This window comes from Seriola aureovittata, chromosome 17, assembly GCF_021018895.1.
Source record: "Seriola aureovittata isolate HTS-2021-v1 ecotype China chromosome 17, ASM2101889v1, whole genome shotgun sequence".
NCBI classification, from domain to species: domain Eukaryota; kingdom Metazoa; phylum Chordata; class Actinopteri; order Carangiformes; family Carangidae; genus Seriola; species Seriola aureovittata.
The window spans coordinates 2,093,210-2,118,390 of NC_079380.1; the positions used below are offsets into that span (position 1 = coordinate 2,093,210).

General features: G+C 41.6%; 2 protein-coding genes across 5 annotated transcripts in view; both read left to right on the forward strand.

Annotated features, from left to right (window-relative positions):
* Positions 1–825: 825 nt before the first annotated feature.
* On the forward strand, positions 826–13,058 carry mettl22 (methyltransferase 22, Kin17 lysine). 2 transcript variants are annotated; one of them, XM_056400460.1, is made up of 12 exons: positions 826–918; positions 2,643–2,779; positions 3,133–3,346; positions 3,519–3,661; positions 5,520–5,560; positions 5,713–5,857; positions 6,370–6,441; positions 7,340–7,393; positions 9,310–9,390; positions 10,548–10,650; positions 11,614–11,782; positions 12,670–13,058. In XM_056400460.1, exons 2-12 carry the CDS (start codon positions 2,674–2,676, stop codon positions 12,742–12,744), a joined length of 1,203 nt encoding a protein of 400 aa, XP_056256435.1. In that variant the 5' UTR covers positions 826–918; positions 2,643–2,673; the 3' UTR covers positions 12,745–13,058. The 2 variants fall into 2 exon arrangements, with proteins under 2 accessions (XP_056256435.1, XP_056256436.1); XM_056400461.1 differs by lacking the exon at positions 6,370–6,441.
* Positions 13,059–17,939: 4,881 nt separating this feature from the next.
* abat (4-aminobutyrate aminotransferase) overlaps positions 17,940–25,181 on the forward strand; it is a 35,164-nt gene continuing 27,922 nt past the window's right edge. Inside the window, exons 1-2 of one of the 3 annotated variants that reach the window (XM_056400651.1) lie at positions 17,940–18,076; positions 18,638–18,716. The gene's annotated coding sequence lies outside the window, so the exon portion shown is untranslated. Of the gene's footprint in view, positions 18,077–18,134; positions 18,178–18,637; positions 18,717–25,181 lie in introns of those variants that run through there. The other 2 variants (XM_056400652.1, XM_056400653.1) reach the window with 2 other exon arrangements.

Consider the following 25,181-nt stretch of genomic DNA (forward strand, 5'->3'; position numbering starts at 1 on the left):
CGTCTGTTTTAAAATTCCGGTTGCTAACAAGTGTCTAAATGAGACTACAGAGTCGAACATGAAACTGATCTACTCTCCAGCCCTTTACTTTACAGCCTCGTTGTGTTTATACAAACTGTTACTGACTTTGTAAGAGGAATGGCTTTTGTAGAAGAGGTCAGAGGTGAATCAAACTACAAGTTGAAGTTTAGTGGTGACGTGGAAGTCATGTGACTGTGGTGTACTTGGTTTATAGCCTAACATTAGCGTTTTACCTCTGGTGATTGTATTCAGGATTAAAAAACCTCTCTGAGCCTTAAACAATATTTAAACGAAACCATCTGAGCAGTTTGGAGGGAAAACTCAAACATCTTCACCATGACATGTGGAAACATTTGCTCTTTAACAGTTCACTTTATGGACTTATCACACTGTGTGTGTTTTAATGTTTAATCTGCGGAGTAGTAACTAGCCTCAGTATCAAACCCACATATACTGAGCAAAGCCACATTCTCACAAGTCTTTTTTGTCAGTCATGTAATTAACACTAATTAACTTGCTTATTAATTGGTCAAACATGCATTATAAGATAGACTTTAAAGTGACTGTGTGTGTAGCCTATAGGAGGTGGTGCATGCTTCTATTAAAGTGTGTGAAATTGTGTGAAAGTGTGTGAGTGTGAGTTTCTTATTGTTGAGTGAGATGAACCACTCCGTCTCGTACTTCCGTATATATATTATAGTCTTATAATATATAATACATCCATGATTGGAGCCTGTAGCCAGAGTAGCTAGGGACAGACCACCGTCTCATTTCCTGGCGGAACGGAAGCCGAATCTGTTGCAGCCCGGACAGGTTTTGACGGTGCACTATTTTGATGTTGAGTGGCAGTGGCAGCTGAGCGCTGGGGGCGTGCTTCGTTCATTTGATACATGCACGGTAAGTGCCGTAGTTATTAATGAAAGCATGATGAAAAGGGGGGGGGTCCCGGTGTGTGCTACAGGAGTTTGGCGGGAACAGTTAACGGCTCCCGGTCTTCTGGCCTGTTCTCCGTGATAACTTTTATCCGTGGAGGTGTAACGGTAAAGTTTTAGAATGCGGACCTGCACCTGCTGACTGTCAGTCTCATGTCGTGTAAAACAAACCCAAGAAACCACTTTCTCACTTTTTACATTATATTTACAGTCACTTTGTCTTTGACCCTGGTCCCGTATAATCATCGCAGTAATATAAGATGTTCCACTTTATCACATGTTTAACGTTCCTGCAGACAGATGTGTTTTTCTAACATCCAAAATCTTATCCACAGCCTTTCTGTCTGTGTGATGTTGAGATTATCACAACAGTTTCACATAGTTTCTTTTGTCTGTAATTAACAATAAACAAAATCAAATTGGCCAACGGGGAAATGAACCAGAGTGATTTATAACTAACCCTGTGCTGGAACACAAGCCTCATCTGTTGCAGAGCATTTTAGATTTTACATTTTAGATTAGGGCAAGAAATGTTGCCACTATTTTGGCATATATTGTGATTGTGATATAAATCATGTTTTCAGTTAGAGTGATCAATTTTCACTTTCAGTTGCTGTGATTTGGATATTGCAATTGAGATTTAATGACGGAGTATTAGAGCCACATTGAGGGGAAAAAAGAAATCTGAAGTTTTGAGATTAAAGTCATAATATTATGTATAGCAGCTGCTGATTGTCTAACAATAGAATAGACTCAGTTTCTTCATAGTCTTTTTAATGTCCTGATGATGATGATGATGATGATGATGATGATGAGTCAAAAGATGAAGTTTCTCCTTATTTGTGAAAGAAAGTAGAACTTCACATTTTTTCCCTCAGTATGGTCCTGATATTCCATTGGAAGATTTAGATGATAATTTGATTAATTGTTTAATCCTATGTTACGACCCTAGTGGCGTTGTACGGTGTGCTGCTCTCTCTCTCTCCAGGTATCACTCCTCCTCCAAACGGGAGCTGCACCCACTTACAAATTAGCTGGAGATATTTTAGTGGAGAGTGGGAGCTGAGTCAAGGCCAGTGGGCCTGTGTGTGTGTGTCTCTCTCTCTCTCTCTCTCTGTGTGTCTCTCTCTCTCTCTCTCTCTCTGTCTCTTACTCCTTGCTGTGAAGGAAGGTGCTTGGTGTCCTGATTACCTGTTTTCTTTTGTTCTCTGATTCATCCTTACTCTTGTGTTGCAAATATCCTGTTTGTTTATTGTTTCTCAGTTATTTGCAACCAGCACTTTTATTGACCTTTTTCAGTGATTTAGTTGTGTTTGAGTTTAATTATAAAAGTCATTGTTTTTTTCCCTCACACATTGTTTTGCTTCCTGATCGTTCTTTCCTCCCAGAACACATTTTTACATTTGTTACTTCCCCTCATCCCCTGGCTCCATCGGGGAACTCAACATCCTATTTTAGTTTTTTTTTTTTTTTTTCCCATGTTCAATATGTAGATTGGATTTCAAATTAAAACACCAGCATATCACACCTCAATCTGCAAACAAACTGTAGGAAGTTTAGTTGCATTATGGGTAATACAATCACCAGACTTTGACAAGAAAGAAGAAGACATGGAGTAAAAAAGCCTTGTGTGTTATATATGTATGTATTTGTATGTGTGGTTAGTAACAGTCAGCCTGTGTGTCTCAGGATCATTGGGGGGGACCATGAACCATCAGCCATGGACCAGATCACTTTTCATCATGATACCGTGCTGTCAGACGTTCACATGTTCCTGCCTAATGCGCGCCACCTTATGACACGCCTCAACCATGTTGGACAGCCTGGTGTGTGTCACATGTTCATGTGTTAGAAGAAATCAACTGTTTCTCTCTTTAGCACTTTTTTATCTGCCAGAAGTTCTGATATTATCTGGACAGGATCATTTTTTAAAACAACAATACAATATTTCACTGTTATTATAAACTTTACCATGGAAAGGAATCATTTAAGCGTCCTTGAAAATCTGAAGTTTGAGTTTGATAATGACATAAAAGAGAAGAGCAAATTAACAGGACATTTGAAAGCTTTATTTTTTAACTCGATAAAAGTTGCAAAGACAAAGAATGACAAAATCAGTCTGTAGTATCTGCTGGAATAAATCCGATTTTTAATGCTGCCTTTGTTTGTCTTCATCCAGTCTTCATCTCCAAATTCAGGATCTTGTCAGGTGTTGAAAGGCATGACGACAACAGTGATCCGCGGAAAAGTGTAGAGGAAGAGAAACACGATGATGTGAGGGAAGACGAGGAGCGAGACACAGATGTCACCAAAGAAGAAGCTGGGGAGGAAGGAGGGAGAGGAAATGTGGAGCCAAGCCTGGATAAGGACGGAGACCTGGATGTCACACACAGGTATGGATCAGCTGTTAATACACAGTGGGGGTGTGAAGCCAGACCAGGGCTCTGACTGCGTTATAGTTTTCACTGTTCATGTACCACACAGAAACACACAGATATACACAACACATGAAGCACACATTAGGTTACACACTAACCGATACACAACTGTTGGTGTTATTCCCAGGCCGAGGAGAAACCCTGTGGAGGACAGCGGCCGAGACGTGGTCTGTCCCGTCATTCTCCAACAGTCCGACCCCGGACAGGAGGAGGAAGAGGAGAGCACGGATAATGAAGATGACGAGGGCTTCAAAGATATTATCAGGATTGGTAAGATTTCATCATGTGTTTATCATTTTATCATCATCTTGGTTTTCATGACTGTCTCACCACAGGTGTTTCACTTCACTTTTTTTTTTTTCATTACATTCAGCATCAAACAGATATTTCCATCCAGTGTATCTCAGATTTTAAACTGAATTTGTATGACATACTCGTATAAATATACTTATATAAAGAGAGAAAAAGACAATGCAGACGAACCATGAACAGGTAGGGAAAATAAAATCAGGCCTATAGGTCATTACATAGTTAATGCATTCTTTCCGATATATGGTACATTGTTCCAATTTACGATTGACAGATACTGATATCCTCTCCATTTCTCCATTTGATAAATGCCCATTGTAATCTCCATCCACACATTTACAGTTGGGCTCTCCTGTGAAAAGCACTTCCTGGTAAGATTCTTTTTACCAGCCACCAACAGTATATTCATTAAATATATATCTCTTTTGGACCATTCTTGAGATATATATATATCATAAATATATCGTCTTAACCTTTCACATTTAAAAATGTCTTGTAGTGCCTTGTGTATTTTGATGACAGGGCATTCCCAGGTTACGCAGGTTATTCCGGCTAAACTCCCTCCATTTCTGTGAGCTGGTACACTTCCACTGGTACTTCCATACTGTTGTCCATTCTTCCTCAGATATAATCATCCCCCCTTTCTCCTCCCATTTTGCCTTGATGTATGAGGTCGAATGTGTTTAACAGAAAGATGTGACACATCCTTATATACATGAAATGATAGCTTTTCTAATAGGTGTTTCTCTTTAAGCATTTCAAAACGGAGCAGTGTTCCCTCTGACCATATGTGTGGTCAGAGGGAACACATATGGTTTAATATCCATATGTGTGTGTGTGTACACCTGTATATATACTGCTGCTACTTATTTCATTTCATAAGCTCCAAGCTTATCCCAGCATGCATCTGAGGGTATAGGGAAGTCTCTGGTCCGCTGAGCTCAGTGTTTCTGTGTAAAGAAGATTAGGTCAGAGTCCTGCTATGAACACTCATTTACATAAGAAGCTTCTATGTCAAGACAGAGGAATATCCTGAATATTAAAAACACTAAATAAAGCCGTTTCACAATGAATCAGTATTTCTCCAACACTGTTCAGTGGAAACAGGAGATCTCAGAGTGGTTTAGAGCCGAGCTGCCACTTGAGTCTGCTCGGCTTGTTTGTGATAACTCACGCTCCAGACATCTGAAGACTAAAATCCTTCATCTGGTTAAAATATGTAATTAAAAACAACCGAGATGTAAATGGTGAATCATTAAAATGTGGCTTAAAACTGGATAAAAAGTCGATTTTGTGTCTGACAAACTGAAGCTAACATCATCTGTCCTGATTACTGTATCATGAAGCTTTTTATTAACTGGTTCAGTTAACTCTGGGTTTTCTTATCCGGCTACGAGCTTGTTCATGTGAAAGAGGCCAAGTTGTTAATTATAAGCACCATTGTCAAAATGAAATTATTATATTTGATGATGCTGTAGAAAATAGTGTTAAACATTAAATGTATTAAAAACATCTCAGATGATCCAGAGAAATGAGAGGCAGCTTTGCTGAACATCAAGTGTCATAGAAACGGGTCTGAATACTTATGTCAATATGAGATTTTTCACTTTTTACTTTTTAATACATGTACAAAGATTTCTAGAATTCTGTTTTCACTTTGTCATTACGGGGTACTGAGTGTAGATTTGAATGTAGATTTAAATGATTTTATCCTGAGGTGAAGACAGTGAAGGGTCTGAAGACTTGCTGAATGATTTAGCAGCTGTTAGCGTGATTTCAGACACTGTGTGTTTACTGTATTAATCTAACCCACCTGCAGAGCACACCATGGCCACGCCCCTGGAGGACGTCGGTAAACAGGTCAGTAAAATTCACTCAACCTCTGTCCGTCAGTTGCTCCTCCAATCACCATGAGCCCTCCTACTTCCTGTGTCACGTGACGTGCAGTGGTTTTCTCATCAGGACTTGGTTTGTGTAGGTGCTGGTCTTCATGTCTCTTTTACCTGAACCAGGTGTGGCGAGGGGCGGTCCTCCTGGCTGACTTCATCCTCTCTGAGCCGGTCATGTTCAGAGGAGCTACTGTGCTCGAGCTGGGGGCGGGAACAGGCATAACCAGCATCGTCATGGCAACCATAGCCAAAACAGTGTACTGCACAGGTATGATGCCATCGGGCAGACGTCCTGATTAAAACTGACACCGATCGGCTGCTGCGTGTCTTCAGTGTCTCTGAATATTTTAATATGAATTAAACAACTGTGATTACAAATGAATCAACTTGAGCTTTCAACAGCATCTCATGGTCTTCATCAGTTAATGGAGCTGCATCAGGACCACCAGGCACTGTTGAAAGCGCAGAAGATCGTCAATGAATGTTTTTGCTGATCCTAAACACTCAAGTTCAGTCACACAAACCTCAGTTGCTAAATTCAGATATATTCAGATGGAATCGGTGTAGCAGCCTTAGCATTAGCTTTGATCTTAGCCAGGGATCCATCATGTCCAAGCATCCTGACAGTGGAGGCGTGAGGAGCTGAACTGCAGCTCTGCTCTGAACTCACTGCTCCTCTGCACTCTATTCTGAACATGTGTGACAGAACCAAGAGACGGATCTCATGTAGACACTTTACTGCTTGTCTCCTTTGCTGAAAGAGCTCGTTTTGTTTTTCAGATGTGGGAGAAGACCTTCTGAGCATGTGCAAGAAAAATGTGGCATTAAACAGACACATGATGGAGTCTGCAGGTGAGATGATGTCGTCAGATTACTCCTCATCTCCTCCTCAGTTATTTCCCACTGATGCAGAGAACACTGTCAGCCTGGGAATCTATTTTTCATCTGTTTTTATATATGAAAAAATATATAACATATAACAGAAAATATATAGACAAGAAAGAGAGCCAATCTAAATCTATTTACTTTTACTGTAGTGACTAAGTCCCACACTTTAGCCGCTACCGGCTGCTCACGCAAACTCTGATTGTTTAGATGTATCCTCGGAATAATGATATCAGAGACAGTATCTGTGTCACGAGGGTTTCTCCACCTTTGGCCCCTTCAGGAGACCAGCAGCTAGCAGGTGTAAATTCAAACTGTATCTAGTGTTGTATTGTATTGTTGTTATGTTTTGACATGAACAAGCAATCATGACCACGCCCACTTAGGAGACAGGAAGTGTTGACCATTTCATACCATTGCTGTTGCCTGTAATGTGTCATCTTTGATTATAGAGGATCTTTGATGATATCCAGTCCTTACCAATGCTTTGTATCATGATGTGTTTATTTCCTGGTGTCCATAATCTACAATGTCCATAATGTCCGATAAGATTTGTTCATAAAGTTAAACAAAAAAACAGCCACAAAGTTGTCTGAGAACAGTCAAAAACTGTTTGCTTCCTTACAATGAGCAACACCTGTGTTTACTGCGCTCTGGACCCCCTCTGCCTTACATCACACCTGTATCACGCAACTCAAACACATGGCTTTTATTTATTTCTGTTTTATTGATTTCACAGTGAATTGAATAATGATTTGCTGATTGTTTATTTATATATTTTCTTCTATTCCTCTTAAAAACAATGAAAACCCCAGAGAAGCTCATGACAGTGAATCTGTCTTAATAAAGTCTCTGTGCCCCTCAGGTGGTGAGGTGAGAGTGAGACAGTTAGACTGGCTCCAGCATGACCTCTGTACAGGTAACACACACACACACACACACACACACACACACACACACACACACACACAAACACACACACACACACACACGTGTAGATATTTTTATAGTAGTCCAGGAGTGGCTGTCCAACACTATTGTATTTATACGTGTATCTGAGCTTCTGCAGCGTCAGGTAAACACAGTAGTTCAGTAGTGGCCACTAGACAGACACTCTTTCATGCTGCAGTCTGCTGATGCAGCAGCATGTCCGACATGAACACAAAGAGACCTGACGAGCTGGTCAAAGAGGCTGGGTCTGTGCTTGGCAGGAGTCTGGACTCACTCAGGACTGTTGTGGAGAGATGCATGCAATGTAAGATGGAGGCCATCTTGGACAATACCAACCATCCTCTCCACAACATTCTGGCAGGACAGAGAAGCAGCTACAGCTGCAGCAAACGTCTCATCTCACTGCGCTGCAGGACAGAGAGGTTCAGGAGATCCTTTGTTACCACTGCCATCAGGCTATAGAGCACCTCAGCCACAGGAAGTGGACTCATTTAATTATTGTTTATTCTTTATTAATAACTGTTGCTATTAAAATAATTGACTATGAACTACTGGAAACATGAATTTCCCCTAGGGGATAAATAAAGTGTATATCTATCTATCTATCTATCTATCAACACCTCATCCACCCAGCTACGTACAGGAGGAGGGCTGGTTTTCCAGGAATATAAGAGAAGGTCAGTGATAATGAGAGCGACAGGCTGGATCACAGTCTGGAACAGGTGGAGCAGTCTAACACAGAGAGCCGGTTTCTGACATATTTTAAATTGGTTTAAAACCTGATTCACACACACAGAGTTGATCTGATCATCTCAGTGAACGATTCCAGATGTGATCATCATCTCCACCAGCCTCACACACTATCTGTCAACCAGGCATGATGTGGTAACATTCATGCTAGAATGTACATGCATTATGCTGAATGCTGTTCATGACAGAACATGCATTCATTCATGTTACCCTTCTTAAATTGTTGTGGATGTACAAGAAGAAATAACAGTATCTCAACAGCCTTAAAGCAAGAACACTACATCCATTAATGGGTTGTATGTGTTGTAATCATGATTAACATAATGAGCGTTGCTTCATCTTGTTCGAGGCCTTTCACATACAGATAAATGACATATCATTAATGGTGACATGGTTGTAAAATCACATGTATTAATCATTTGTTGCTTATGTTTTAATCACAGCTGCGACCCCCACAGACATCCTACTACTGACGATAGCATCACCAACTCTTTCTTCACTAAGATCCTTAAAATATACAGATGAATAGATCCAGATTATACTGATCCTTAATGTAAGTTAAACCACCATCTTCACAATTTTCCTTTATTTTGTCTTTAAAGTTAGAATCCTTAAAGTTTCAGACCTGATGCTCTGAATAAAAAACTGACAATAAATTGTGGTGATTTATGAACACTAACACTGATATGAATTATACCAGTGGTGTCCTGATGGAGCTTTTTCAGCCCAGGTGTTTACACAGCAGCAGAGGATATGCAATGAGAGGGGAACTGAAATGTACGGTTGCAGTTATTTGTTTAGTTTTCCCTTTTTTATTTGACATGAACCACTTGGCTTTTTGAGCCCTATGTATATTAGGAAGTGAAGTGAACTTCAGTACATGTACGCACATGGGAGGGGGCAAATCTGCCTCTGCTACATGTCAGTAACTGACCTACCCAAACTAAGCTGCTGCACTTTATGTTTCAATAACTACATCTCGATGTCATCTAAAGATCAGTGAGTAAAGTGAGGCTACCACGGAGGATAGCAGAGATGGCATCATCAAAGACTTCCTTCTTCTTCATCTTGCCAGTATAAAAAGAACCACCCACCTACTGACCAAAGCACATGTCTGTCCGTCCCATTGTGTAGATCCCGATGCTGAATTTAGCTGGACAGAGGAGGAAGTAGCTGATCTGTACGACAACACCAGCTTCATCATCGCTGCTGACGGTAGGTCACTGAGCTGATCAGAGTGAAAGCATTATTACCCAACTCCTCTCCAGTTCACAGAGCTTCATTTACAAGCTACAAGAGCTGAGACAGAAGCCTGAAGACACCGGCCTGGAGTGGTCCTCCTGTCTTTCCGTACCTCTGACAGGCACAAGCCAATAATACATATAATAATAATAATGGATTCATCTGACGCACAGTCAGGAGACATTTTGTTGGAAAGTCTGTCACCTTATCTTCATCTTATCACAGAAACATGAACAAATCCATCTTAACAAATTAATTAAATCCAGAAAATATAATGAAATCTTTTCCTCAGCTGTCTTCCCCTCAGGCAGCTGCTTCTGGTAGAGTTGTAGTTTGGTCTTTGCCTCAGCAGGTCTGAGTCCAGGACTTTGGGAGGATCACTCCAGAAGCTTCACTTTAGTTTATGATCATCGTTCTGCTGGGAGACCTGCTGCATCCAGGACTGAGCTTGCCAGCTGACACACCAGCTGACACACCAGCTGTCACTGTGCTCACATACTCCATGTATAGTCCATGTGAAGCTTTAAGCAGAGTTTATTACACCAAACAACCACATAATAACTCTTATACTAGTATGAAGCTGCTGAGTTTGGAGCAGGTCTTCTTCTCTCAGGGCGACCTCCTGTAGAATGAGGGCAGTGACACCCGGTTCCTGCCGCTTCTGAGTCGTGGCAGACCTGTGTTTCGTTTACTTGTGACCCTCCACACCAGTCTTCTCAGGAGAGCCAGTGGCGCTAGTTTAGATCTTCTTCCAGACCTCAAAAAAGAGACCACTCTTCTACTGTTTTGTACTTTCAAGCGCTGGTTTGCACTGATGACCTGCGGATGTGAAGGTGTTCTAAGGTGGTCTGAGGTATCTTGAGGAGGTCTGAGGAGGTCTGAGGTGGTCTGTGGTGGTCCCAGGTGTTCGGTGTTGGTCTCAGGTGGTCTCAGGTGAAACTGACATTTGTAAATTTCTTGTATGACTTCTCAGACCCGTGCTGATCTCTCTGGGTGTGCAGTCACACTGACTCTGTTTCTACAGGCACAGAGAGGAAAGAAGTTAAAGGACATCAGTTTATTTGGAACTTTCTATGCTCAGAATATGTAATATATATATGAGTGTACAGACTTGTGTTTTGTCCCACCAGTCTGCTACGATGACGATCTGACCGACGGCCTCTTCAGGACTCTGTACCGACTCTGCAGTCACTTCACTCACACCTGCACCATCTTCATCTCCATAGAGAAGAGGTAAGAGGAAGTGTCTGCTCCTTTGTTAAAGTTACTGTAACAGGCTGCGCTTCACGTTCCACGGATCTGCGGGAACAACTGAGCTGGTTAACTGAACGTCCAGGAGCTTTTCTCTCAGGTGATACCAAGATACCTGTCGTCATCATCATCGTCGTCACACAGCTGCGAGAATTGTCAGATGATATGTTTGTAATCAGAGGCTGCAGATGTGCTAACATGTGTCCTGCTGCCTTCAGGTGCTGCAGGACTTTGACAGATTCTGTATCAATCACTTACATATCAATACGGACGGATTCACTGACCCTCTGCTTCATTTTTGATGCCGACTTAAACATATGTGTTTAGAAGAGTTTTACATTCGAAACATTATTATGTTGTTATTGCACATTTGCTCCAAGTATTTACTTCTCTGTTCTCGAGGACAAAACGATCAAATCAGGAGCAGAGTGACTGGACAGAGTGACCTTTACTTCAATGTTACTTTCTTTACTTCCTGTTTGGACGCCGGTGTTTGAAACTGTTACTGAGGTGATGTTATGCGAGGATACTGATGTTTGAAGTCAGAATAGGAGTCAGGACGGAGCTCTGTTGTTTAAACTTTGTAAATTAATTATGACATATCAGCTAAAATGTATCTGTCACCTGCTCATATACAGTGGAAGAAGTTGTTTAAAGTGGCACACCTTTCCACAATAAAGCTGCACCTTTATTGTACTGCAGCATCTCGTGTGAAAGTAGTTAAACATGAAGGGAGAGGAGGCAGAGACGCTGCCATTTATCTCTGCAGGGGTTTACAGTTTGATGGCGGCTGTGAAACAATCAACATTTTAACAAACCATTAATATACGTATAGAAAGTAAACACTTTCACGCTGTGATTGTGTGTGTTGTTGGTTGTACCTCCAGCCACAGCCTCTGCAGTTACCACGTCTCCTCCTGTGTCTTGATGTCTCTCTGTACAAAGGATGAACTTCACCCTGAGACACATGGATGTTTCCTGCGAGGCCTACAACCACTTCAGCCTCTGTCTGTCGCAGCTCCAGGACCTGGTGGATGGACGCTGCAGCTTCAGAGTGGAACAGCTTCCTTCTAACTTTGCACAGTTTCTTCTGTATGAACGAATAGAGCAGCTGGTAAGACAGGCACTCACCAACTTCATTATATTTAACCTTGAAGCCTAAATTCATTCCAACCTGAACCCTGAGTCCAGGTGTACCGTGTCGCATCCTCTGTAGACGTTGTTACTTCTGTTGGATGTTCAGAGTCTCTGTTTCTCTGTGCTCACCTGACATCTGAATTTAAGATGTGTACCTGCAGACATGATTTGTGTCATCAAGACTAGTTTGGAAACTAGTCCTGGTCCAATTGTGACGTGGAAACCTGAAGCCTGAATTTCACACACGTTGAGAATGGTGTTTGAGTGATGTACGACTTGTGTCCAGTAGGGTACGGGTGTCATCGGGTAATCCGTACCTCAATTGTAATTCAAAAACAAAACAAAAAAATAAAGCTGTTATTTGTTTCGAAGCCAGAACAGAAAATCTGTTTTTGATGTCAGAATCAAAAAATGAAAATGGTTTTTGGTTTTTGGCAATTCCTTTTATCATTTACCAAAAAAAGCCAAGAGCACATAAACGTTGTTTGGTTTGGTTTTTGGTTTCAAACAAAAATAGTGATGAAAGGAACGGCTTAAAACTAAGTTGTTGTTTTCTTTACACCAAAAACATTTTTTTTTTCCATTTTGGATTTGAAACAAATAACAGATTTAAGGTTTTAATAACTCTGGTTTACTTAGGTAACTTGACACTTGTGTTATTGTTAGTGCCACTGTTCACATGCTTTCTGCTCACTATTTTGACTGTACTTGCCCATGTTCGTGTCCATGTACAGGTATTAAGAATTGTCCAGGTGCTGGCTTGAAACTTGAATTTAGGTTCCTGTAGCTGCACACTTTAGATGAATTTCCCCAAGAGGTGACGGTAAGCTTTTCATTAATATACGTTATTATGATTTTCTGCAGGAGCTGTGGAAGGTGACCGCCACTCCGCTTCCACGTGACCAGGATCATTCTCATTCTGAGGTGCTCGCATCTTGACCTGGACTCGGATCAGAGCAGTGTAACACTTTACTGTTCCCAGAATCAGACCTACAATGTGCTGCAGATAACTGAAGGTTTGAAACATAAAACATAGACACTCAAGGCAGCAGCTGCTGCCTGAATAAAATGATGTCATTTAGTTCATTCAACATAAAACAGGCATTTGGACAAGTAGAGATTGTCCGGGAGTTTTAAAGATGGCTCACTGAGTCATTGTATGAATGTAGCATTATTTATTGACCGTGAGGGAAGCAGTTTAACTTTGTTGATGGAACAAAACAAGGTCAAATAAAATAAAATAAAAAGTCTTGTTTCTGGCTGCATGTTGTTTTAAGCATTTAAAACTTTATTTTATTAACTTTTGTGGCAGAATGGAGCGCTGCATAATTAGGACAAGTTGTGACAGATATTTTAACACATTTGACAAGGAAACTACATCAAGGTGGACAAATTTACATGAGAATTACAATGATATCGTTGCATATTGAAACAGCTAGAAGAAAAAATGGTGTTAAAGCTCCATATTATACAATTCTCCTGCCTTGTATTTGCAGTGTTGATCCATAAGAAGACATATTTGTGGTTTTAAGGACCAAAAACCATCTCAGTGTAGTTTTAGGCTTCTCTCTGGAGCTCTAGTAACAACAGGTCGGTGAGCCAATCAGAAGAGAGGCGGCTCTGAGCTTCTCTTCTGATTGGCTGACTGTTTTCTGAGTGATCTGATAAAGATATAGCAGCTTTCAGGTAAAACACTCAGAGAAACTAAATCCTGCAAGGTTGGATGGTGGGTCTAGGTGGGCGGGGCCTGGGGCATGGATGAGAGCGGTGACTGCTTTGTTGTGACATCACAGAGTCACAGAAGTCCTGACGGCTGGTTGTAAGGCTCAGTTCCTGAATACAGGTTGTGTGCATTTCTCTGTGGACTGAGGCTTTGATACTTTCACAGTATTAATATAGAAGCTAGACATGGGGAAAAGAAAGCAGGTGTAGTGAAAACCTCGTGGTTCTTAACCCTGAGATCAGGGAAACTTTAACTCTGAGTCGGTTACCATGGCGCATCATTTCCTCATTCATACTGTCTACATCAAACTGCAGATCGGAGCCCATTCATTTAAAGAAGTTTATTTGGGAGAAGATTAAAATCCCGATTACTCTTAAGTTCGTTAGGCTACCCAAGACCTGTGTTTACGAACGTGAGCTCTTTTCTGATCAGTCAGTCAGTGTGAGGACAGAGACAGATCTCCAATATTACACATGGAGGCTTCATCCTCAGATCTAATTCAAATCTGCCTGTCCGTCTTTATAACTCTGAGACTTAAGACACCTGTCGTAATGTCAATCAGTTCCTCTGCAATGAAACATTTACTTTGCATTCATCACTGTAAATTAAAAAAAAAAAATCAGTGTGAGGCTTTAGACACAAATGTCTCTGGTCTTTGAAGGGTTATTTCTCATGTTCTGATTGGTCGCACTGATGAACTGTCCTATCATGGCTGTCATACGACGCTGTAGATGATGATACTTCTGAGTGAGGATGACAGTGATGCAGCTGAAAATACTTTAACATGTAAAAACTGGACTAAATGTAGTTTAAATGTGAGGTTTTGAATACAGGCTGCACATAGTCTGAAACTGTTTTCACAGAATTTTAGTAACTGCAACCTGTATAAATGTTCTATAGATACAAGTATAGTCATTGATGCTGTTGATTTTAAATGAAAAGTGGACATCTGAAATTTACACTTAACTTTAACCTCAACACTTTTTCAACTGAAAATCACCAAAATCTTGAAGCTGTTACTGAGTCAGAATCAGAGGTTACAATCATTGATCTATAAACCTGATTTTTCATCTATATTTGTAAACCTCTGTCTGATCTGTTTCATTTATATCTTCATCTGCTGCAACAGAAAAATAACTCAAATTAAAGTTTGAAATCAAATCACTGTTGAAAAAATGAGTAATCAGGAGAAATTTTGGAGCCGACAGAATAAAAAGTCCTTGTGATCCAGGGTTTGATCACATCCTGGCTGTCTGCTCTGTCTCAGCGGCTCTCGTTGGCCTCGGGTCACTGAGCCTCTGGGAATGAATTGCACTGTGGTAAATATATTGAGCTGCATTAAAGTGGCTTCATGGATTTTGTCTAAAAACAAATATGCAAAATATGCAAAACCTACTTTTTTTTTTTTAGATTTCTCAACTCTGACTTAAAATTGGTGCCACCAGATTCTTCTGCCTCCGTTAGTTTTTTGTACAGTGGCAGTGATACTACCACTTCTGTGGTCTCCGGTCTGTCTGCCATTAATTATCTGATGCTGCCACCTGGTGGTGTCATCACAGTATCACGCATTCAAAACGCCAACGTTTGTGCCTTTTTATGTTTTGTAATAGAATGAGTGCAGAGATAGAACGTGTGAATGATGTTAAACCTGTTGATCATATTTATCATACCACTAATAATTTCTTATTCCCAGTGCGATAGAGAGAATACGAGTGTCACTTCAGAGCAGTGTCTGTGGTCAGTTTTAAAATGCCCCTCTGGGTCTGGTAATCTAAAGAGAAGTTAGAAGATGCCGACAAAGGTTTATTCAACTCAAACTTCAATGGGATTGTCTTCAGTGCCAGGTTTACCAGGGGGGAAATGTTGGTGGAATCTAGTAATTCTGCATCTAAAATTTTACCTTCACAACTTAATTGCTGATGCACTGAAAATGCACAGTCGTAGTTTAATTCAGTAGGATGCATGGAAAGGAAAAGGCCATGAAACATCAATCCTCTGACAAAGGTTTATTCTCAAATCTCAAAATAATTGTATTTTTAAAAACACACATGGGTCGGTTCTTGTGTATGAAAAAAAGAGAGATTAAAGATGTACTTTTAAAAGAAATAATGATAAATAAAGTTCTCAGAGACTAACATGGACAAGGTATAAGAAATAAAGAGTAACAAACTCTTCTTACCAGAACCTGCCGCCCCATGCGAAGGTGAAAAAGAACAAATGAATCGGAGTGAAGTCCTTGTAGCGCCCAGGTGAACTCAATCAGGTAAACGAGGGGTGGTGAGGGTGAGGAAAGGAAAGGAAGGGAGGTAGGTGAAGAAGAGAAGAGGAAAATGCTGCATCTGTTCCTGAGAAGAACAGCGGTCTCCATCATTCTGACATGAAGAAGTCTGGAACCACCAGGACTCCTCTAGAGCTGGACCTGGACTAACTGAGACGTCAGGAAGAAGAGAGGAGACCAAGAACCTGATGGTGTCTCTGAGCTGCAGAGCTCCTGTGTGGAGATGGAGAAACAACCATCACTGCAGCTCTCCACTGATCGGGGCTTCATGGCAGAGTCCAGATGAAACTTCTCCTCAGTGACAGTTTGTAAAGAAGCAGCTAAAGGACTCTGAGACTGAGAGAAACCAGATTCTCTGGTCTGATGAGATCAGGACTGAACTGTTAGACATTCCTACTCAGTTCCAGGGAAATACGCCTCAAACACCTGCAGTATGTTTTCACTTTCCTCAGCTACTGACATTTGACAGAGTCAGAGACACAATCATAAGACAGCAAATAAAAATGATAAAGAAACGATTCACACGAAGACTAAAGGCTGTAATGAGCTTTATGGAGGTTTCTGCTGAATGTCAGCCACAAAAACAGGATTTCAGAATAGATGTAGGAAACAGCCTCACACAGTGATCTGTTACTGATGTAGAAACCCAAATGTTTCACACCGTCGTCAGTTTAATCTTAATTTGTCTATTATCTGTCAGCATATTGGAGCCAACGATAGCCTAATAAAGTGTCTCTCTGTGGTTCTGATGGGTTTTTATGATGTGTAATAAATGTCATGGTTTGTAAATTGTCTGTTGAAATGTTGCGAGGTGGTTTAAGTAGAGAACTCTGACCACAGCTCAGTGACAGACAGATTGACATCCCTGTTATCAGGCCCTGAGCAGGATGAACTACATGTTAACCAACACTCATCCCCAAACTGCTGCTGATGATCAAATCAGTTTTTTTTTTAATTTAATTTCTGACAAAACCACCATCAGTCAGGTGACTGTGTTCAGATACACTGATATTAAAATGAACCATCAGAGAAAATGAGTCCTCCTTACTGACACACAGGAGAAGAAGAAATGACATCACACATGAAAAGATTTAAAATGAACATAAAAACATGTTAAAAACAGTGATGTAAAATTAAAAATGAGATGGAAAAATAATTTTAAAAAAATAATAAAAGAAATAATAAATGAAATAATTAATTACTTAAAATAGGTCAAACATTCCCCACCAGCAACACCAGCTGCTGTTTTCAGCTGAAGCTTTTTGACCGGACAGATGTCACATGTACCTGGATTAGTGTGGTTGGACTCTAACGTGTGTTTTATTTTGATACTGTGTTGTATGAAATGCAGAGTTGAACTAAGTACACAACTTCACTTTCATTACTTGAGTCACAGTATTGATCCTCCTGGTCAAATATTACTCCGTACAATTGATTTTTACTTCAGTTAAAGTACTGGAGTTGATTTTAAGAATGATTAAGTATTCAAAAGTAAATTTTTTTATGTGAGCTTACTGTTGTATTGTTCCACATTTACAGAATAACTCTGAAACAATCTGCTGACTGACTGACTGACTGACTGACTGACTGACTGTAGAACCTGTAGAATAAAAAGCTCGTAGGATAAAGCCAATAGAAATGGACATAAAAACACAAGTGAACCAACAAAAGAAGCTATTGTTCAGCTATTGTTCAGAAAAAGATGCAGATACTCACCTGGATTAATGTGGTTGTCCTCTAATGTGTTTTATTTGACATTGTTTTTCATGAGTAAACCTGCAGCCATAATGAACATAAGCCCTACTATTACAATAATGATCTTCCTGTCCTCATCACTTCAATTCCTGTCACATCCCTGCAAAACTGTCAGTAGGCTCGGGCTGATATTCAATAACATCCAATATCACGATATTTGGGAAGGATTGTATCAAGATATTAATATTTAATACTCACTGTCAGGTATCTGCGATGAACCTGTATATTTAATACTCTTTTTTATCTGATCTGCTGTGTTTTCTCTTTGTAAACCCGCAGGATGTTCAGGCCTGAAGTGACAGGAGAAGCTGTGTTTTCACCGTCTGTGCGGTGTTGGAATACAAATAAAGATTTGTTTAAAAAAGAGAAGGAGAGGAAGCCCCTCCTCTTGTCGATAGCGGGCCTGGCTGGCTGAGACCGGAGACGCGAGACACACACTCTGAGCGGCCGAGCGACCGTCACCCTGAGGAGCGGGGGAGCTTGGTGCGGACCCTGCAGCTGTCTCTGGATCATCGGTAAGTTTTCTGCCCGGCCTCCATCACGGACTCACGGATAAGCACCGACTATCGGGCTCACCGACGACCTCGACCCCGGGATCAGAAACGACCGTCTGTCGGTGAGCGTCTGTGCTGCTGATCAGTCGGGATGCGCAGCAGCGTCCATGTCTGTGGAGCGGCTGGCGACGCATCAGTCTGATCATCACATATCAGTAAAGATCAGAGAGGTTGTTGGCGGGTTATTACGTTATTGATCCAGAATCTGTGGTCTGAACCAGTCAGATCCAGTAGGAACCAGATTTCTCAGAAGAAGCACAGACCCGCGGAAAACACCTGGACAGACATCATCCGTGTAAACAAGTGGTAGAGCCTCAGTCCCGCTCTCTATTTCCTGCATCAGTCTGTCCGAGCTGAGACTAGAGGGGCCGTGTGGTCCACATGGATCCAGACCGAGTCCAGCACATTTACCTTTCCATAAGAGAGGTTTAAAGAGGGCTAAAGAGTCAGTGCAGCCATAACTCACAGTGTTTATTGAACTGCTGTGCATCAGTAGATGACATATTGTTTGTGTTGTTGTAGGGTCTCCTGCACCTCAATTAAGGTCTTCTGGAGGTACTTGGAGGTCTCTGGGCCTGCGTTTGAGAACAGAAACCAGCAGGTAAGGGATTTCATAATCGGCGAGTCAGAGGTGAGGAGGTGTTTTGCAGGTTCAGTATTCTCCAGGTCCGTAGACAGCTTACGTCATTTCACATTATCCCAGATCACTGAATCCACCCACCACGTCTCCCGCTGCTGTCAGCGCTACAGGAGCAGGGTCAGGGTCAGGGTCAGGGGCAGGGTCAGGGTCAGGTCTGTCAGGTGACAGGAAGAAATGAGCCGAACCAGACTGATAAATTGGCCGATATCAGGTCACATGGTAATATAAAGGAATCTAATGAAAAATAAATATTTATGGAACAGGTGCTGAAAAGAAAGTGAATATTGGCTGATATTATCGTTATTGGTTATTGTGAACGCCACTTCAAACATTCTGTACTGGTCAGGAACATCTGTCAACATTAAAACACATGTGTTCTGTGTCGACTGTATCATGACAAATACATAGACTTTACAGAGTTACACCTCTCTCTGTTATGCTCCGGTCAGGTTTACTTCCAGTGCTTTTTTATCTTTCATGTTTATTTTGAGTTGTAGTTTGATCTCCTGATGGATCAGCTGAATCTGAAAGTTATAAAAGGGATTAAAGCTGCGAGCAATCTCCATGGGACACACATGCCTGCCGATTCTCGTGCATCTAGGTGAAACATCAAGGTAAACTGGTTCGTTGAAATTTTCATCGAGCCATTTTACCACACCCGTGGACAGCGCCCGTAACTGTGATCAAGTTGAGCCACGTCTGATGCATGCGCTAAGTTTGGTGAGTTTTCGTGAACCTCTAGTTCAAAAACACTGAAAGCTATTAGGTGGTGCTATAAAACCGATGTGCCACGCTCGAGCCCGATAACTATTGACATTTTGGATTTTTGACAGCCTTGAGGTTTGTGCAAACTTTTGTGAGTTTTTGGACATGGGGAAGCCCTCAAAAATCAACTATTACAACAGAATAATAATAATCTTTCCAAAAACAATAGGTTCCTGGCACCATTGGTGCCAGGGACCTCTGACCCAGGTGGAGCTGGTACTTTAGAAGCAGCACTCGATCCACCTGGGCTCGATGCAGGACTGTGTGTGGTGTTTGTGATGCACATTGAGGTGATGCTCCATTCAGACTAGGGATCTACCGATTATCGGCCTGGCTGATTATTGCAGGTAAAATTCGGCATTTTACGATTATAGGTATATAATGTTATGCAGCCCACAGCACTGTCTGATGCAGGAGTAACAGCCTATCACACGAAGGCTGCTGTGCACACAGACGTACACAGACCAGAGCGGCTGTGGTTAACAAGCAGAGCCGTGTGTGGGAGGTAAGACAGCAGACATCACTGAAGTTGTAATAAACATCACAATCCTCTACACTGACGTTACAACAACACCACACTGTGATGAACAAGTTCATCCCTGGTCCAAGACACACCGAGCTAAAGAGAGAGGGAGAAGCTAGCGCTAACTGCTAAAGTAACTAGCTGATCTGAACAGCATGTAAACAACTGCTGAGTTAGTGAAAGTCACTAAAAGGAGCAGAGAGCTCTGGGTGCTGGAGCAGAACTAGAGTAAGTTTAAATGTACAGCAGGTAGTTAGACACTGTGATGAAGAAAAGGAAGCAGTACCTGTGATAAATAAAGCATCAATAAACATTATATTATATGAGAAGCTTCTGCAACTGGAGATGAGACACTACGCTCAGTCCACAGAGAAATGCACACAGCCTTTATACAGGAACTGAGCCTTAAAATGAGCCGTCAGGACTAATGGAACTTTGTGATGTCACAACAAAACAGCAAGTAACCACTCAATCACGCCACCAGCCCTGCCCACCTGGACCCACCATCCTACCTTGCAGGATTTGGTTTTGGTGTTTAAATCTTCTGTATTTTTATTGGATCACTCAGCAAACAGTCAACCAATCAGAAGAGAGGCTCAGAGCCTCCTCTCTTCTGATTGGCTCAGTGGTCACTAGAGCTCCAGAGAGAAGCCAGAGAGAGGAGATGTAAAACTACACTGAGATGGTTTTTGGTTCTTAAAACCACAACTATATTTTCTCATGGTTCAACACTTCAAATAAAACACAGGAAAAGAGGAAAATATGGATTTTTAATACAAATGATGAAATACTATCAATATTTCAGAAAGCTCCAACAATATGAGATTGACTCCAGGCTTCAAAGACTCTGGGTTAGTGGAAAATGAATTGGTCCCATTTCACTCCCCATACTGCCACATATTCACTCGTGTACCTTACTTTTGCGTGTGTGGTGTGTTCAATGTCTGCTATGGGCGATCTTCAGCTCTCTGTCTCTGAGCTTTATTGTGTTGATCAGGTTTCTGGGCTGCAGAGTCCAGCGGCTCCCAATGACACCACACTGCAGCTGTGGTTACGCAACAGTCTTTTTTATCAATGTGAGTTCAGGTCAGCTGGGACAGATATAACTGTCCCAGACCAGTTTCAAGTAGGAACCGGGCAAACCTCTATCTACATCCCACATAAACACACACACCAATCAAAATGAGTGAAATACACAGGAAGACATGACTGTTTACAGCTGGAGCGAGTCATGTGACCTCAGAGTCTGATAGGTTTGAATAAGAGGCTCAAAGTGGTGCTGTGAAGCAGAGGAGTTTTATATTCAACGATAAAAGAGAGGGTTTACGTCTCATGTTAGAGATGTGGATCTGAATCTAGGATAACGTCCACATTTCTGGACTGTGTAAAGTTCTGAATTCTCCAGGCTCAGAGTCGCACTGTCAGGGTCAGGGGATCCAGGGGTCCAGCTTTACTTGTTATCCAGGGTTCCCGGGCTTCTCCAGGACAGACTGGTTGTTACTGGTATTTTTGTATCTGATCATGGTTGAATGAACATATCTGTAACTCAGGTCCATGTACTGTGAGATATGTGTTCTCTGTAGTGATGTGTAGTGGACCACTGTGGTCCCGCTTGAGGGGAATAGTGTTGAATGTGTATTTCAGCTTCTCGGTAAACATGTAGTATTAAGTCCCATATTTTCCTCTTTTCTGTGTTTTCTTTGAAGTGTTGATCCATAAGAAGATACATTTGTGGTTTTAAGAACCAAAAAACATCTCAATGTAGTTTTACATCTCCTCTCTCAGGCTTCTCTCTGGAGCTCTAGTAACAACAGGTCAGTGAGCCAATCAGAAGAGAGGAGGCTCTGAGCCTCTCTTCTGATTGGCTCAAAGTCATCACAAAGTTCCAGAAGTCCTGACGGCTGATTTTAAGGCTCAGTGTCTGAATACAGGCTGTGTGCATTTCTCTGTGGACTGAGGCTTTGATACTTTCACAGTATTAATATAGAACCTAGACCTGATCTATAATCAAACAACACATGCACATCTACCTTTAGACTGTATGGACCTTTAAGTTGATCATGTGACAGTGCTGAGTGGTATCACCTGATCTGTAATGATTAATGAAATGATATTTATATCTTATCAAGTACAACTACTACACAAGATGCTCCGTCCTCACAGTGAACCTCTTAATTTGTGCTTAACATTAAAGGATCAGAATTGAATAATTTGTTGTGAAGATGCATTCAGGTGTCCGTTTGCTGTAACAGGAAAAGCAAAGTAGAAAAGGTTCTTTGTCTCTTATCAGTGAAATATAAACTGATTGACTGACTCTTTACAGCTTCCGTTACCTCAGTCCATTAACAGGATGATGATTATTGTTAGAAACGTTGTGTAACAGTCTCTTGTGTCTGACACTGTGGTAAAGCTCAGGAGACGAGTCTTCAGTCTCTGTAAACGCTGATTTTAGTCGTACTACTATTGTTTTTTGAGTTTTTTCAAATGTTTCCTGGCTATTTAGAGATAGCTTGCGTGTACTTGTCATTGTTGTTTGTTTTTTGTCATTATTTTCTTGTTTTTAATTTGCATTTTTTTGCATTATGATGTCATGTTTACTTGAGTGGAGCGCAGGAAGAGTAGATGCTACCATGGTAGTGGCTCATGAGGATCCAAATAAATAAATGTACAGCTCCCAGGTGAAGGTGAAGGTGAAGGTGAAGGTGGAGGTGGAGGTGGAGGGTTAAATCCAGTCTCTGGACTCAGCTCTGGATCTCTGATGGGCTCTGGAGGAGCTGCAGCCTTTATTTTCAAACTGTGGTTTGTGTGTGACCTGCTCTGATGCTCAGCACACCTGTCTGTCCTGACTCACACTCGCCACACTCAACACTGCCACAGGTGCTGCATCACTCTGCTACGTTCCCACAGCATTTCTGTTGGTTCTGCCATGTGTTGACTGAAGACTGAGTTTGCCCTCTGAACCTCCATTGTTAATTATGGTCTAACACTGCTAGATGAATCACTGCCACCTCCGTTACACAGCTAACTGTTCTCATGCCTGTACAGTCAGGCTTGTTTTTTTACTCGCAGGTGCGTTGCAGCCTGTATGATTCAATGAACTGATCCAACTAACTATTAGACAGGAAGTCATGTCAGTTTTGATAACATTTGGATTAATTGCCCAGTCCAACTGTGTGATTATTCTAAAAATAGTTTTTCCTCCTCATCGTCAGCAGAAAAAGAAATATGCTCTGTGGTCATCTCTGATGAATCACAACAAAATGTTGTATTTTTAATTCACATTGACACAGTCTGTTTCCTCTCCTACACCTGAAGAAGTGTCAGCTGTGGAACTCTCACTGAGACTCTTCATCATCATCATCATCAGCAGCAGCAGCAGAGCTCAGAGGCCAGTTTCACAAAGATATGTCAGACTGGTCTGTAGTGTTGGTCCAGTCTTAATCCTGCTCCGATCAGTCTAATGTTAGTCAGATCATTTCACTAAAATAAAGACTGACTCATTACCACCTTACCTCCAGACTAACTCAGGTCCAAGACCAATGACCAGTAGCACCCAACAACAAGAAACAGGAAAACATGGCTCATAATTTGTGGTTTGCTAACATTGTTATGGAGAGAGCAAATAGAAGGGAAAGAGATTTTAGACCAAATCAGATTTTTCTTTTTATTGTTTCACTCCTCAAGTAAAACGTCCTTGTAGCTGTTGAAGTCTTCCAGTAGACAAACTGGTTCCTGAGAGCCGTCAGCAGCAGCTTTATGATGAGTCACTGAGTTTCCCTCACCTCAGTGTTTTTATCAGGGACAGTGACACTTCTTACCTCCTGTAAGAAACCAGCCCACAGTTCGTCCGTGCAGCAGCTCATTGCGACAAAGCATCAACCTCTGAGGCTGGAAAATGAAGCCAACACTGAAGAACCAAAACCTGCAGTTCCTCTAATGGCCACTAGAGTCTGGCTCCAACAGTGAGTCAATCCCCAAAGACTCCCATGATAAAATTTTACAGCAGAAGTAAACATGTTTACAGCCTGGTGCAAAAACAGTTTTGGTCTATAGAGATACTTTCCTCCTCCATGACACCTGTTTATACAACTCACCTGTTTACATTTTATTAAGGCTTAAAGTTATGTTGTATTGAGGGTGTGGCCTCTTTGAGTGACAGGTGGGTGAGCATACGCAGTGGGTCTGAACTCCACACACGCTCCACCTCTTTGTCAATTTTTGGATTAGCTGGGAGTTAGAGGCGGAGTCAGTAACTGCCAAGATGGCAACGGTGGAGCAGCTCTTCAGAAACCTGTGGTTGGAGGCCACATCCATCTTTATTTACAGTCCATGATTACGACCCATAGTAAGGTTTTATTGTCAGGTGACCACTAGCGGTCATAGTGATTATGACGGGACCACTTAAACAAGTGTTTATCATTGTTACCATGACGATGAAGGTCCGGCACACCTGCCATTGGTCTGCTCCTATGGCCCGTATCGGGGGATAGGAACCTGTATGATGGTTTAAGTTGGAGGACTTCAACTTGATCTCCACCTAACTCTATCAATTCAATATCAATTCAACTAGTGAACTTACATTTCATAACTGACACTCATCATCTTCTGTAGTGTTGGCTGGACTGGCTGTAGGTGTGATGCACAGTGACAGATTAATAGACGGACAACACTTCTGTCTCTGGAGCAGTTTGTCTTTATAAACCAAGGCACACAACAACCTTTGTCTCTGTCTTGTGCCTATGCTGTTTCCATGGTGACAGGTTGGAGATGTCAAACTTGGTTCTCACTGGGGAATAGTGATGACTGAAGGTGTGAGTGATATCATCAGTTGTTCATATGATGTCATATATGTGACATCATATGAACAACTCTTGCCTTGTCAAAGACAATTAAGATGGAGAATGTGTGCGTGAGTAGTTGTTGGTTCGGCATGTGCTAACTGCTCCCCGTATCACCCGAGTCCTGGTCCGGATGTCAGGTTGTATCTATTGTAACTGTTCTGAGTTGTGTGGTAGAAGACAGAAAGTAGCACTGCTCTTTCCTGGGTGTCACCTTTTACCTGTGATCAATGGGTCATTAGTCAAATTAGCAAGTTAGAGCTGAGAGACCTGCTGGCCTGTGTGGTGTGGAAGAGCATG